This window comes from Chamaea fasciata, unplaced genomic scaffold, assembly GCF_029207755.1.
Source record: "Chamaea fasciata isolate MVZ Bird 193981 ecotype frontalis unplaced genomic scaffold, bChaFas1.0.hap1 SCAF_8, whole genome shotgun sequence".
Taxonomy (NCBI): Eukaryota; Metazoa; Chordata; class Aves; order Passeriformes; family Sylviidae; genus Chamaea; species Chamaea fasciata.
In genome coordinates, this window is record NW_027094093.1 from 21,928,416 (window position 1) to 21,943,957 (window position 15,542).

A 15,542-nucleotide genomic window follows, 5' to 3' on the forward strand; every position below is an offset into this window, starting at 1 on the left:
ACCACATCTCAGATCTTGTCTTTCAGCAGCAGTTATCTTGCTTTGACTGGGGTTATCTTGATCAATTCAAAACCAACCAACCAAGGTGGATTAAAAAGGGGGGGGAAAAGAGGACAAAAAAGGTCTTCCAAAATCACGGAGTTCTGGTGCCTTTAGTTTTCAGGCAAGCATAGTGTGACTCTCAAATTTAACATGAAAAAGATGGGGCTTCCGTGAAATTTGAATTCTTAAATGTATGTTTTGTTTTTGTTTTGTTTTGTTTGGTTTTTGTTTTGTTTTGTTTTGTTTTGTTCTGTTCTGTTTTGTTTTGTTCTGTTTTGTTTTTGTTTTGTTTTGTTCTGTTTTGTTTTTGTTTTCTTTCCAGACAGGCATCTAAAGCACTGGACTCTGGACTCTACTGGCCTGTAGTTGATCTAGTTTGCTACTAATTGCTGAATACTAGAAGCAAACACTGATTGTTCAGTAAAGGTCACAGTTTTATTGTGATTATCTTCTATTGCTGTTATAGATATATCAAAGTGACCTTTTTAATGTAAAAATGAGAATGATGTCACTGCTGGCCATTATGGCTTGACTAGATGTTAGGTATAATAGAAAGTGTTAAAATAAATGTTTCTCTTCACTCTTGCTACTACTCTCTTTGGGAACTTCAAAACATTTTCAGACAAATATATGTTTTTCATTAGGACAATGAGCAATAAGAGAAAAATTCAACTTGAAGATTCACTGTCCAAAGGAAAAGTTTCAAAAATATTTTAAGAGATTTTTCTCTAGTGTTTATCACAGTAAAAAAATGACTTCTCCAAATATTATCACAAAGAAATGGATGTTTTCCTTTTATTCATGCCTCTGAATATAGAGGTTTTAACATTTGTTTCTGCAAATAAGCAATGCTCGCTTCCTAAGATTGATTATGTATCTGATTATATATCCCTTAATGTAAGCTTTGTAATTAGTACACAGTCAATTACTATGAAGCCATCTTAATACAGTTTATGTAGATATAAACTTTATTTTCAGACACCATTCACAGTTGTGTAAATCCGGGATGATTCCACTGAGATTAAATTAAATTAGTCCTGAAATGCACCTTCATACTCAACAGACTGTGCCCCACCTCTGATCAATACAGAAGATGACACATGGTAACAGTGACACAAAGGCCACACCTCTGAAAAACTCCCGGGAATAAGGAAACACCTGTTTGTGCCATGGAAGAACAGGTGGGAAGCGGTGGTTTGCCGGCTCAATATCCTGTGCTTGCGATTACAAAGAACGGTGCTCAGGTGCCTCTCTTTTTTTGCCCTGTGAGTTTATTAAGAAGCCGCCGGTGCTTTTCACTACCCTAGAGATGCCTTTCCAGCATCGCATGGCTGCCCCCATCTCCCTTCCCGTGTCACCTCGCCGAGCCGTGCTGAACGCACACCGTTCTGCCTGCTGGGTAGTGCAGGAAGCCTTAATTACAGCCTGAAAATAATACCCGCTTCCCCCGGGAGCCTCCCGAGCTATTCCTGTGGGATGGGAGAAGCCGAGAGGAGCCAGGTGCGGGGAGGCTGGCGCTCCCCGGGCCCGGGCGCGGGCAGCGGCGCCTCCGTGCGCGCCGGCGAGGCGGCCCCAGCACCACGGCCAGCTCCGAGAGGGCGTCGCGCCCCGACGCGGCCCCGGCCCCGGCCCCGGCCCCGGCCCCGGCCCCGGCCCCGGCCCCGGCCCCGGCCCCGGCCCCGGCCCCGGCCCCGGCCCCGGGGCGGAGCGCGGGCCCGGGCAGCGGCTCAGCGACGGGGCGGCCTCGGCGGCCGCTCGGTGCCGCCGCAGGCTGGGCGAGGGCTCCCTGCCGAGCTCAGCCCCCGCACCCGCGGGACCCGGCGCACCCTCCGCGCCGCTCGCTCGGCCCCGAGCGGAGGCTGGCACCTGCTCGGCAGCCCGGGGGCAGCGTTCGGCGCCGGGGGAATCCCCCTTCCTCCCACGAGGGGGTCCTGTGGCGAGGGGAAGCCCTCGCCTGGGTCACGCTGCGTAGGAGGGGCAATCCCTTCCACCCGGGAGAGGAAGGATGCCGAGGGCTCCGGTGGTCCCTTCCCCCGCTCCCCCATCGCTCAGCGTCGACCCCTACTCGCGCCGCCCCCCGCCCCAGACGGGGCGTGTACCAACTTCCCTCCCTCCCCCGGCCCTGCCAGCGCCTGGGGCTCCCCGGCGGGCCACGCTCAGGGGCCGCGAAGGGGCCGGCGGTGCCGGGAGGGCGGGGACGCCGGGGCTACCGGAGGTGGCGGGGCCCCCCCGCCGCCATCGCCCTCGGTCCCCGCTGACCCCTGCAGCCGCCGCGGCGGGGGATGTGGCACGTCGCGGTGCTGCTGGGGTGCAGCTTATTCCTGATGCCGCTGTTTGTCGCCGAGTTTTGAAGAGATTTATTGGCTGGCTCTTGCTAAACCACGCTTGAGTAATCCGAGCTGCTGCGCGCCGTGGTGAAGCCCGGAGGGGGGGAACGTCACTCCCTCTGGCAGCGGAGAAACATTAGTCTTCCAGCCCTCAAACCACCACTACAGCGTCGGAAACTGCCGGGTCACAGCCATTTGCTTTGGAAAATTGGCGATGTTTGGTGCTAGAGATCGATTACCTTTGTAATCTTTCCCCACCCGCCACCTCCTCCTGCTTACCCCACCCCTACCCGCCCCAGACAATAGCGTCCGAGATCCTCCAGGAAAAAAAAAAAAATAGAAAAGACAGCAAGGAAAGAAAGAAAGAAAAAGAAAGAAACTGGGGGATGAATCTGGCTCCAATAGGAAAAGCGTGTCTCTAGAAGTGGTGCTAATGGGAAGAGATTTCCGAGCTCCAGAGGACGATGATTTGTCACAAAGGGTAGCTGGCTCGGTGCTGTGGGCTGGAGCCGTGTAGGAGATCCTTGGAGAAGTCATTGTGCACAGAAAACCGAAGACCTGTACAAACATGCCTGTTCGCAGAGGTCATGTGGCACCACAAAATACATTTTTGGGTACAATCATACGAAAATTTGAAGGGCAAAGTAAGTTCTCGCTTTCTATCTATTTTGCTATAGTAGTTTTTATTCTGCTTGTGACTAAATGGACAGCAGCTCCAGAGTATTTTTAAGTTTGTAGCTTGAAAAGAAAACCCCGGAGGTAAGGAGGGGGATCCCTGGCAGAAGTAGCAATGTTTTTGATCTCGAATACAGATTACCAACTTGAATTATTGGCTGGTGGGTTTGGGTTTGAGTTTTGGGGGGTTTTTTGGGAGGGGGGTTGGGGCTCTTTTCCCACACTATTTTAAGGAATAGTTTTTATCGTTGACTGTATCCATATTGTACAGCTGGAGAAGTTATATCTCTTACCTTCTTCTGAACCAGTGAGATGGCTCTAAAAGCAGAATGTAGAATCTTGCTGTCTTTGCAATGTCAAAAATATAGGCTAGAATTATTATTATTATGATTGTTAATGCTGTTAGTAATAATTGCCTTTTCAAAATAAAGCAGAACTTCAGAATTTGATTTAGAGGAAACAGAAAATATGCAGAAGAGTTATTAAAGAGGAAAAACTCTCTTACCTTGTTGTCATGACTGCATTTTGATATTGCTGTCAAATTTCTCTCTTTTGTTTATGTAAGCCAAAAATATTTATCAAACCAGTGCAAATGCATCCTCAGGGAGAGTCTGTGAGATCTTTTCCAATGCAGCAGTTTACTACCTGTCGAGGAGGATGAAGCTGAAGTGTTTTTTCCTGGCCAGAATTTTGGTTTTCTATTAGCTGTAAGAAGGAACACTTGATGCTTAAAATGAATTTCATTTAGAACAGTAGTTTGATGTATGTACATTGATTTAAATATTTAGCATAATTTTAGTATCAGTCTGGTGTGAACCCTTACAGGTTGTTCCGGTTCATATACTTCCATATACTTAAACCCATATTAACGTGTAATATTTATATTTTGGAGAAAAAAATAAAAACAGTGCTAGTCCTAATTTATCTATATGCTAAGTCAGTGTTGCTACTCCAATTTTTTATGTAGTGAAGTGTATTTTTTGACAGTAATAATGGACTAGCTTCTAAATAGGCAAGTGATAGTGAAAGCTCAGGGTGATTGAAAGATAGCAGAAAAAGTAAGAATGAAATCTCCAAATACGTCATTTTGTTCAAAGACGGACATATTTAAAATTTTGGAGACTAGCACTGTTTACTTGGTGTCATGTAAAAAATCTTTTATAAAACAAAGAATTGCCTTGTGAGTTTATGTAACTAAAAATTAATGTTACCAGTTGTAAGTGTATCAAAGTTGCACACTTATAATTACAGTGGGACTAGTGTGTTAGAAAGGTAAACAGAAACAAACGAATAAGAGTTGAAATTTTTGAATTTATCTTTGAGGTGAGAGTTTGGGAAAGGAGGATGGATGAAAGCACAGAACTTAAGTGAAATTGGCAAAACATTTTCGACATAAAAATCATTTAATGTACCCCCTTTTTTTGTTTTTTGGAACTTTTTTCCTTCTGTTGCTTTCTAGATAGATTTGTTAAAATACTGACTGTAAAATTACTGTGATTCATCTCAATGAAAATCCCTACAGAGTAGATTGAGATGGACCTTACACCAGGAAGCCCTTCACTTGAGTAGAATCCCCTTCCTAAGGCTCTACTTTTCCCCAAAAGGAGCTGCTAACTTTTCAATGACTTTCCTGGAGTTGCGGCTGACAGAACGGCACTCATCACTTGGGCTTCAGTGAAGCCTGAAACAGATAAAATTTTGAAGTCAAAAGGAGATTTACAGAGACTTGCATAGTGTGGTTTTATTTCCTTAAAAAAAAAAAAACCAACAAAAAAACCAATGACAACAACAACAAAAAAATAAACAAATCAAAAAAAAAATCATCATTAAACGACTGAAAATCTCTGTATTTCAGGCATTCCCGTGAAAAGAAGAGTTGTTCAGCATTCATCCCTGCAATCAACCCTATAAGAAATGTTGAAAGAGTACTAAAAAATGCATCACTTTCTTTTATTGCAGATAAAAAATTCATCATTGCTAATGCTAGAGTGCAGAATTGTGCTATCATCTACTGCAATGATGGGTTCTGTGAGATGACCGGGTTCTCCAGGCCAGATGTCATGCAGAAACCTTGCACCTGTGATTTTCTTCATGGGCCAGAGACCAAAAGACATCATATTGCCCAAATTGCTCAAGCCCTGCTGGGGTCAGAGGAGCGGAAAGTAGAAGTCACCTATTATCACAAAGATGGTAAAGTCTGGTTTTATTTTCAAAGCTTTTTGCATGTTTGGTTAGCAGTTGATTGGTAAAAGAAGTGTGTATGTTGTACTGGCCAGCCCCTTGGCTGGAGGGGTTGTAATTTCTCTGAAGTCCTGTGAAATACATTTGTGTGTATCAGTAAGGGAATCTGCCCTGAGAGTAGTGGGTGTATGGAGTATATCACTGTACATTCACTCCGCCAGCTGAATGAAGCCAGCACAGTGTTTGCAATTCTGGAACAGAAGTACTACTCTTGGTTAGTTAGAAGATGTAAATCACTTGAAATAATCAGCTTAGAGGAAACATACCTTGATTTAAATGCAGTATTTTACCACAAAGTTAAAAGTAGAAAAAAGCAGCCCATCAGAAAGAAATCATTAGCTTATAAAGAAAGGTTCAAGTCCTTTTCAGAGCTGAGATATTGTGGAGTACCTGCAGTTGAACTACTGATATCATCCCAGTATTGCCAGGGTCAAAATTTGGGTTTGCCTAGACTATGAACTATTCCCTGTTATTCAGTAAAGACTCAATACATGCAGAATGGCTGAATCTGCTGATACTTTTTTTTCCTGTTAAGAGCAAAAAATGAATAAATAAATTCACAGATCTAAAAATGCACACGCATGAGAAGTAATTATGGTACGTAATAGTTATATGTAGAGTTTTGTTGTTGGTTGGGTTTTTTTTTTTAATTACCCAGAGTTATTTACAGAAACACCCATCTTTCAAATGAATTCAAGTAATTGATAATTGTGGTGTACCTTATTTTGTCTCTTGCTGTATACACTCTTGGGAGAAGGAAAAGGAAATTAATATTCAAATGCTGAGCTTAAATTAGTCCTGGAGAAGTGCCAGTGTGTTGTTTACATCAATTTCAGAATCACATGCAATGTGCTCTCTCATTTTAAAGTCCCAGAGTTAAATTCTGTTCACAATAATTCTGTTGTTTTCTTGGAGACACTTAACAAATATTATTTTTAGTTTAGGCTGATATAACTCACATAGGACTCAGGCCAACCATTCTACCCACGCTCACAATATTTAAGCGTACTCTTTGTAGCAGATTCTCAATAGAGCCCTTTATTCTTAGATCTGGATTGGTGGTCTGGAGCAGATTTTGGTCAGGATTTGTTGTTGTAGCTGTGCCTTAGATGTAGATTTCTCAGGAGATCTGACACTGTGTGTCTTTTGCACATCTACCTTGTGCTTGTGTTAACTTGGCATGTGTTAAAAATAATATCGCTAAAGAAGAATGTCATTGCTAACTTTCACAGCCATCAGCCTGGAGCACTGTTTGGAGATGTGGTAGTTTAAAAATCCTAAAGTCTCCCAAAACATTAGGAGGGAGGGAAAGGCATTTAAAAGTACTGCTTATCTGTCAATTACCAGAGATGGATATGTAGATAGGTAGGTAGGTAGGTAGGTAGGTAGGTAGGTAGGTAGGTAGGTAGGTAGATAGATCGATCGATCGATCGATCGATCCTTTTTAAAAATGCTGAATTCTGAAATCATGCAACGCATCATAATCTATTTGAGACAAACCAAAGAAATACTGTCCATAAAAATTGCCGTATCTTTCATAAATAGTTTTGTACACTGAGTTACAGATGATTCAGTGTAAATAATCTTATGCATAAGTGTTTTCAGTAACTTCACTTCTCTGAATAGTTACTTTAATTGCTGCAATATTTTACTTGTCTAATTGTGAGCAGGATTCACCATGTGAACTGTATGATTTCCTAAATTTAAACAAACATAGGTGAATCAGGAAAAAAATTGTCAAAATATCAGATAGGTCTGACACTCAAATGCATGGCTATCTGTCAGCTTGATTGTCTGTATATAGAGATTTTTTGTTTTGCTTCACATGATGTTCAATTTCTTTTCAAAATGTGATAGAAAATATTAAGTCTAATCACCAGTCTTCTGGTGTCATGAAATTGAAACTACCTGTATGATGAATTTAATGAATGTTAGTGAGCATATTCTATAGTTATTCTAAATATCTCAAAAAGACATACCTCACTTTTTATCTTTACTTTTTCAAATTTTCAAATATGATTTTTCAATATGTGGCATATATAACATATTCTGTGTATTGTAACAATATACAGAATAGTGATACCTAACAAGGACTTCCTCCAGATTGTGAAACAAAGTAAATTTCAAGAGTTTTCTAAGAATGTGAGAGTTTAGTGCCTGGTTAGTGGCTTATTTTGCATGTGTGCTCTGAGTATGAGACCTGAGGTCAATTTCAGCAATTTTCAATTTTCAGAGGTCAATTCTAGCACAGTCAGAAATGTAACTGTCTACATGTGAGTAACTGAAGTTACTTCAATGAACTATCCACTGCTTAAAAGTTTAATTTGACAATTTATTTCGTGGCAAGCCATTGTATAATATTTATCATAATAATAAGCATACAGAGGAGGAAGACACCTCAAGAAGGTGTGAATTGCGTGAGGTTCCAATGATGGGACATTCTGAAAACCAGAGTAAACACTCCTGACTAAATTTCCAGTGAATTGCAAATAAAATCTTATTCTGCATCACACTGTCATTTACTCTACATAAGCCAGTGATTGTATTAAAAATTATTTTAGTATTTTGAAGTAAAGCAAATGTCAGTGGGATCACTTATAAAGCTAATCTGTCATCAGAATTCCAGCAATGCAGATATCAGAAATGGAATCACTCTATAAATAATGCTATTTTCTTTTTGATTCTAAATATCGCCTCATATAATTTTAAAATGTCACAGCTTTGAATCTCAGCTTAAAAGAAAATTCTTGCTATAGAAAAACAGTATTGAATACATGCATGGGAATTAGGATTCTGATGTTCTCTACTGGTGTATAGTCCATTTTTCTAGATGAAAGTACAGGATCTTGAGTTTTAAACATCTTAATGATGCAAGACTGAAAGCTGCTGTTTGTTCACTGCTTTAATCTTTTGGCCAAATTACACACTCGAAGACGACGGGACAGAAGGATGGGAAAAAGATTTTGTAGCAAGTTGACATTCAGAAAATGGCCATTGCTTGAATCTACACTGCCTTAAACATGACAGACAGATGATAGAGTGGGCAAAGTAGAAAAAAATTCTATGTATGACAGTTTTCTAAATGAGTAACCTGGATGGAGCCTGTTTCCCTTTTCACCGTGCAGTGTGGGGAGAGTACAGAGAAGCATCGAATGCTTGTGCTAGCTTTGTGTAATTGTTTAGATGGCCTGGACTTGGGCACCCAGCATGACCTGGGCACCCAGCAAGCCCTGTCCCACCCACACCAGTGCCGTCTTCGCAGCAGTTTTTAACATTTGCAGCTAAAAGCATTACTAGCTGCTCTCAGAGTACTTCTATCAGAATATAGCTTACTTTTGGTTTTAATTTCTCCGCACTCTTTTTCCTTTTAGAAGGGTATTTTACACAATCCAAGCAAAGTTCTAGTCCTCTGTCCTCTTCAAGTAGTATCACAGTAGACAATTACATAGCTACCAAAAGAGTTAATTACTGAGAAAAATGGTTAATGGGAACAGATGGTGCCAAAACTAAAGGTCCAAATTTACAGGTTCTCATATCACAAGTAGCTCCACAATTGTCACTGGATGTGCTCATGGGATTAAAGTCACAGTAATTTTTTTTAATGTAAATATCCCTTTTTAAAAAGAGCAATAGATAAATACAAGTCACAAGAACTATTATTTTGAAACATTTTTTTCCCAAGGATTGCCCATTAGGTATTAGCATCTGCTTAATTAAAAAATTATACTCTGATATCAAAACAACAATATCATAAATTCCTTACTATATCACAGTTTTTTTCACTAATCTTATAGCTATATGATCTGACTTATACTTGAAGGCAAGATATTGTTTATACAGGATATCAGTTCTTATTTTAATAAAGTTATTTATGGTGAAAATATTTGACAGTTCTTCCTTTGAGGACTCCATTTTGCAGTTTAAGTCATTATTGCATAAATCATTCTTGACAGATGTAAAATATTGCTTGAGGTGGTAAAGCTGTAAAACTTTGGAGATAAAAAGTATAATTATTTTGGGATTGAGAATGGATATATAATAATCAGAAAGTATTGTACCACACAGAATGCATTTTTACTTCTTGTATGCTTTGTGGGCAATAATGGGATATGTCTAAGCTTGCAGATGACATCTGTTAAAGGAAGGTAGGATCATTTAAGCTTAGCCTATATGCATCAGATACTCTAGGGTTGAGAAGAACTAAGGTGGAGTGTAGTTTTGTGCAAAGATAAGATCAAGCAATGTGCAAAGTGTATACAAACCTCACAAACTACTTGCCATTTACCCAGTTTCAAAAAAGTAATTTGCCCCAGCTGACTGCAAATTAAACATATTTGCATTTTCAAAGCACATTTCCAAACTAATATCTTAAAGACTTTTCAGGTCTTTTTTGAGGATAGGAAAATAAAAACTACACAAACATACTGACAAAATAAAGTGAGAATTGTATTAAGAGTTCTTAAATAGAAAGATCAGGACTTCATTTAGAAGTTCATCTTCTAGACTTCAGTCAGCATAGGTGTTTTACTATCTGTTTGTGGGAACCTACCAATCAATAAAAAACACAATGGAAAGAAAGCTGCTTACATGTGTGTCAAGTCTCCTTAGATTATGAGGGTCAGCAACTGCAGTCTTGACCATAGTTCCAGTGCCTTATCCAGAACTGTTGAGATATGTCAATGAATCCAATCTCTCTGATACTCTACTGGTGTAGGACTCCTTGATACAAGAAATATGATCTGACTGCATTTTGATAAAGAAAGTGTTGCCCCCTACAAAACCTGTCTAAAAACCCTTTCTTAGTGCAGGGTTTTTTCCCAGGCATTCTTAAAATACCCCTTGGATGAAATCCAGAATATTACTGAAGGCATTGAACTACTGGAAATGAATGAGGACATCCATTCTTATGTCTGTAGTGCAGTGTTTCTACCTTAGGCTTTAATAGTTGTCAAGTAAAAAGCATCCCTTGCCCCATTCAGCACTCCTGATTTTACAGCAAGAACCATCAGCAGTGAGACAATACCTCAGGGATCCAGATATCTCATTTACCCATCCCCATTCCGATACTGCTCCTATGTCTGTTCAGAACCGTGGGTCACGTCTTATTCACATTTCCTGTAGGATACCTAATGATTATGATAAAGGACCTCTTAGATATCCTAAGAAAGCTTATTTATAGGTCAATTTCAATCATATTTTTCAACTCCTTGACTTTCCAATATATTCCGTTTTCTTTCCAGGTAAAGATGAATTGATTGTAAATCAGATGACTTTCATAAAAACAAATAGTATCTGAATAAATAGAATAACAATTAAATTGACTTCTAAATTATTCTCTTTCTCAGTGTTTAGGTGCAAGTATATATATGTAATTTTAATAAGTAATGAAGAATACAATGGCTGTTATTATAGGTACTGCATCTTTAACAGAAAAAAAATCTTAATTTGGAAAAATCCATTCTGACAGTTTTGAGTTCCTCTATGGCACAAATAAAAAACCTGCAGGCTAGTGGTTCAGGAGTCTTTCGTTCCAGTACAGTGTTAAGATGGAACTCTTACACTGGATTTCCATAGGATAATTTAACGTCATGATTCCGAATGTCACAGGGCAAATTTACTCCTATCAAGGGCCCAAATTTCCCTAGTCTAAGCTAAAAAGAAAAAATGATTGCTGGTTTTCAAAAAGTGTTCCATAGTGGTAAGAAAGGTGACACATTCTGAGGTAAAATGGTAATATAAGGTTGTGATGTGATACACATCCTCAAAAGAGTTTCATTTTTTAATAAGGCATTGCTGACAGTGTTTTTTTATCTGCTTTGAATATGCTCATTTTAGTTGTAGTGAAAGCTATTTTGGTTTTGGGTTATGAGACAAAAAGAACAGATGCTGTCAGTCTATTTTTGGTGTGGTTTCATATGATTTATTGTGTCCTCTTTCCATCTTTATCGTGCATCCTTTCTAATGTTACATTGTGATAAGGGAGTTATTGCATACTTCTTATTCATGCTATTGATTGGTTCTTTTCCTTCTCCACCACATATCAAAAAGAGTTGCAGAGAGCAAATCAGACATCATACCTTACAGTAGACACGGGGGAAGAGCCACTGCTTTTCTAATTGCAGCCTTTTGCATATTTGATATGAAACAAATTTCAAAACATGGCACTTTGACCAACACCAGTGTTGACATTTCTGTTCCCTCTGGTTCCAAGCAATGGGAAGAGGACAGTGGTGTGGGTTAGATGTTATGTTAGTGGTTTCGAGTCCAGTTTTAAAGTGTTTCCTACATGCCTGACTAGTAGTGTATGACTCAGTCTCTGTGCTAGGTAGTCCATGCACTTCCCAGCTAAGTATGGAAAAAGCTTAATCAGGCAGTATAGGATTCAGAGCAGCAAGACAAAGCTGACTATGGAAATTGCTAATTGACTCTGGAAACTGCATATCTCAAAAGCAATCAGAACTGTAGCTGTGAACCTCAATCCAGGCAGATAAATAACAATGACAGTGAGGTATTGTGGCTCTGCAGTTACTCATTTCACGTTGTCTGCAACTCTGAAAGTTCACATCTTTGAGGTGGAAACTATTTGTCATATGATTTTGTACAGTTGAACTTTTTAGTCTAGTATACTGGGGTTTTTTAAGAGGAAATAACAGGCATATTTGAATAATTTCTCCAAAATTAAAGTAAAATTTCATTTTGAAAGCAGTATTATAGCCATAGCTGGTCAAAAAATGCTTTTTGACCTCCACAGTTTCCACAGATGTGCAATTTTAAGCTTCCTCACCAACTTTCTCAATATAGCCTTTTCATTTCTCATTTTGTTAATTCATTAATACTGAATCACAGTGAAGTCTTATCAGGAAAGATCACTACCAAAATTCAATCTGAAAAAAAAAGTCAGAGTAAACAGTATAAAGGGAAGGTCTTGTCTTTTTCTGTTTCATTAACTGGATTCCAACTATAGATCTTATTATACCTAGGTTTGATACTGCTTTCAATAATAGCATTGAAGTGTTATCCACACAAAGAATATATTCCGGCATTTTTGTTAACAAAGAGCCATCATATCATCAAAACCTAAAGATGGTATTCGAGTGTCAGCATTATTAACTGTTTCATTACTGATAGTGAGTGGAAATGACCAGAAGAAAGCTTAGGCCAGAAATCACGGTTGCATTCAGTACTTGACTACATGGTAAAATTTCTTGCTTTCCTGTCTTTTCCTCCATAATAACACTATCAATAAAACACTTTCTCTTACATTTTGCCATTACCTCATTTAAACCTCTGATTTGCCAGATTAGACTGCAGTGGAAACCAGAAGGTCTTGCCTAAATGGTCAGTTCAGAGAAATACAACAAGAATTTACTTCAAATTGGGATTTTGGGAAATTGGGATTTATCACAACATTGAATACTGATCTTTGACAGTACCAGCTTATGAAATCTTGGCCTTTTTTGGAGCAAATGCACAGGACTGTTTGGCAGTGTGTTATTTCTGTGGCCAGAAACACCCCTAAACGCCTGAGAGCAAGATATCAGTGTCTATTGAGACATGAATTAGCTTGCACACCAACAGCTTTCATAGAGTTAAATTGGAAAGTTTAATTTTTGTAACACTAAGAAATCCTGATCTTTAGGCATTGGAGCAGTGCTCATACAGACAGTATACCTGTACTATCTAGTATTAGCTGAATCTCTATTGCTGAATAAAAAGACAGCAAATTATGAAAAAACATGTGAAACACAGACAAAAGTTTTCTCCATTTCTATCCACACTTTAGTCAGGCAGAGACAACTTCAGAACAAGGACATATTAGGGGTTTTTGTCTTTGTCCTATACCTAGGCTACTTGAAAAGCTGTTAATCATCATGTAAATGTGTTTCATCACTAACATGCATGTGCTAAAGCATTTATTCCCAGCTGTTGTCAGACTTTGGAGCCTGTGCCCTTTTGAGATTATTTTTAAGAGCATTCTTTGCTGATTTTCATTCAAATCAATGCAAGTGGATCTCTGAAAATAGCTTGCAGATTTCCTCCTTTCAAAACTCATTTATGTCAATCTGCTTTACTCCTTCCTCTCTGGGGAAAAAAAAAAAAAAAGCTAGATAATCTCATTAGTATTTTGCATGTTTATGGCATTTCTTTTTATACTTTCAGAAGAACATGAAACTCAGTAGTCTATAAATCCTATTGTCATGGCAGTTAAGGTAAAACACTGTTGCAATTCTGTCTATTTGCTCAAAAATGTCAATAAAGAAAAACAAAACAAAAGAGAAAAGAAAAGAAAAAAGAAAAGAAAGAAAAGAAAGAAAAGAAAAGAAAAGAAAGAAGGAAAGAAGGAAAGAAGGAAAGAAGGAAAGAAAGAAAGAAAGAAAGAAAGAAAGAAAGAAAGAAAGAAAGAAAGAAAGAAAGAAAGGAAAGAGAGAAAGAAAGAGAGAAAGAAAGAAAGGAAAGAAAGAAAGAAAGAAAGAAAGAAAGAAAGAAAGAAAGAAAGAAAGAAAGAAAAAGAAAGAAAGAAAACCTGAAGTCCATGCCATTATAAATAATGACAATAAAAGGAAAATGTGTTCCATTTTTTTCCATTTTAAGTGTGCAGTGTTATTTTTGCTGATAAAATATACCAGGAATCAATTTAACACCAAGGTCTATCCAACAGAAAGAGCAACTCTCCCCAGAAGGACTATTTCTGGAGTCATGGACAATATGACCATAATCATGTGAGAGAGTAGTAATAGCCTTGAAGTACAAAAGGTATCTATAAATCAACCTCTGAGCCTTCTCTGTGGATTAACGGAGCAGGTCACAAACTGGTATGAAAGCCTGTGTGTAACATCAGTCCTGAGCCAGTCCGTGCTGGGTCACTGTTCAGAGCATCCTTAGTCTTTACATAAGTTACACTGATTGTTTATGGCAACAAACATGTGGGCACATAATGCACAGAAACATATTTCATGTTCTACCCACAGAGTTTTAAAGAAAAGTTTTGTAGTTTTTGAGATAGAGTTTCAATACTGTTTGTGGATGACCACAAAGCTGTAATGAAACCTTGTTCCTCTTTATCCTGAAACTTGCAAATCCCTTCTCCTGTCAACATCAGAAGTAGGATCTAAGGACCTGCTCCCAAAAGCCTAAAAAGTGAATTAAAAACTACTCACTGCTGCTGCATCTACAGGCACAATTAGTGTCTGATTTGTGTGATGTTTGTAGATCAGGACCTGGGTGCAGGTGGCTTTCCCTCTCCTGTACTCACAGTTATTTAAAGAGAGGAAAAGAAGGTTCACAGACCACTCTTCTTCCTAGCTGATGGGTAGGCAAGGCTATTTTATAGAAACAACTAGACAAACTAAGAACATTACAGCTATGGGAGCTATTCCATAGACCATGCAGATCTATTTACATTCAATTTTCGTTGTCTTTTGACCTCATTTGTGAAAAAACCACAGATCCTGCAGTAGCAGAATTACCAGAAGCATCACGGTCTCTGCAGAACTCAACATATGCAAAACATAATTATTAGCCAGACAAATACATCATGTGTGGCTGCTTGAATTTCAAACATAATCTCTTTAACATTTGAATGTGCAAGAGCATTTGTCCCTGCTTCAAGGGACTTGACTGAATTGTTTGCCTTTTAAATAATATTTTATTCTTAATCCCTTTCACCTTGGGATATTTTTTCTGTAAACAAAAAAAAAAAAAAAAAAAAAAAAAAAAAAAAAAAAAAAGAGACTTCATTTCCACTTTCTAAGGAATATCTGAAGAAAAGATGTCACCTTTTTTTTTTTTTTCAATGATGGAGAAGCAATTCTACACATTTAATCTCAATTATTACCTGGAAAGTAGATTATCTAAATGTTGGGTAGTGGGAGAGGTTCCCCTTAGATCCCACAGGACTAAAATATAAGATATAACTAAGTTATCATAGCTATGAAGAGCACACTGAGGTTGAGTTACTGCAGGAGAAATGACTGACCTGAAGTTTTACAAGTAAAATCAAATTAAGGAGTAGATTTTCAATTATATGTATATATTATAATATATACTATAAAAGAGCATTTCTCCTTCTCTAAAGGTTTAAGAACCACTTTGAGGAGCTGCCAAAATTACTTCCTAACCCATCACAAGATACAAACTGATATTCTATAGTTCACAACAGTTTTGCTAATAAATCACTTTTCTTATTAAATGCATTCAATCACAGGAAATTTGAACTGAACAGCAAATTAGAGGGGCTCCTAATGTGCTGATTGACTA

The 15,542-nt window shown here is 38.6% G+C and overlaps 1 protein-coding gene across 2 annotated transcripts in view; it reads left to right on the forward strand.

Annotated features, from left to right (window-relative positions):
- The first annotated feature begins 2,174 nt into the window (after positions 1–2,174).
- KCNH7 (potassium voltage-gated channel subfamily H member 7) overlaps positions 2,175–15,542 on the forward strand; it is a 211,235-nt gene continuing 197,867 nt past the window's right edge. For both annotated transcript variants that reach the window (XM_066190046.1, XM_066190047.1), the window contains exons 1-2: positions 2,175–3,013; positions 5,004–5,234. In XM_066190046.1, the coding sequence (XP_066046143.1) occupies positions 2,938–3,013; positions 5,004–5,234 (307 nt within the window). In that variant the 5' untranslated portion in view covers positions 2,175–2,937. The remainder of the gene's footprint in view (positions 3,014–5,003; positions 5,235–15,542) is intronic.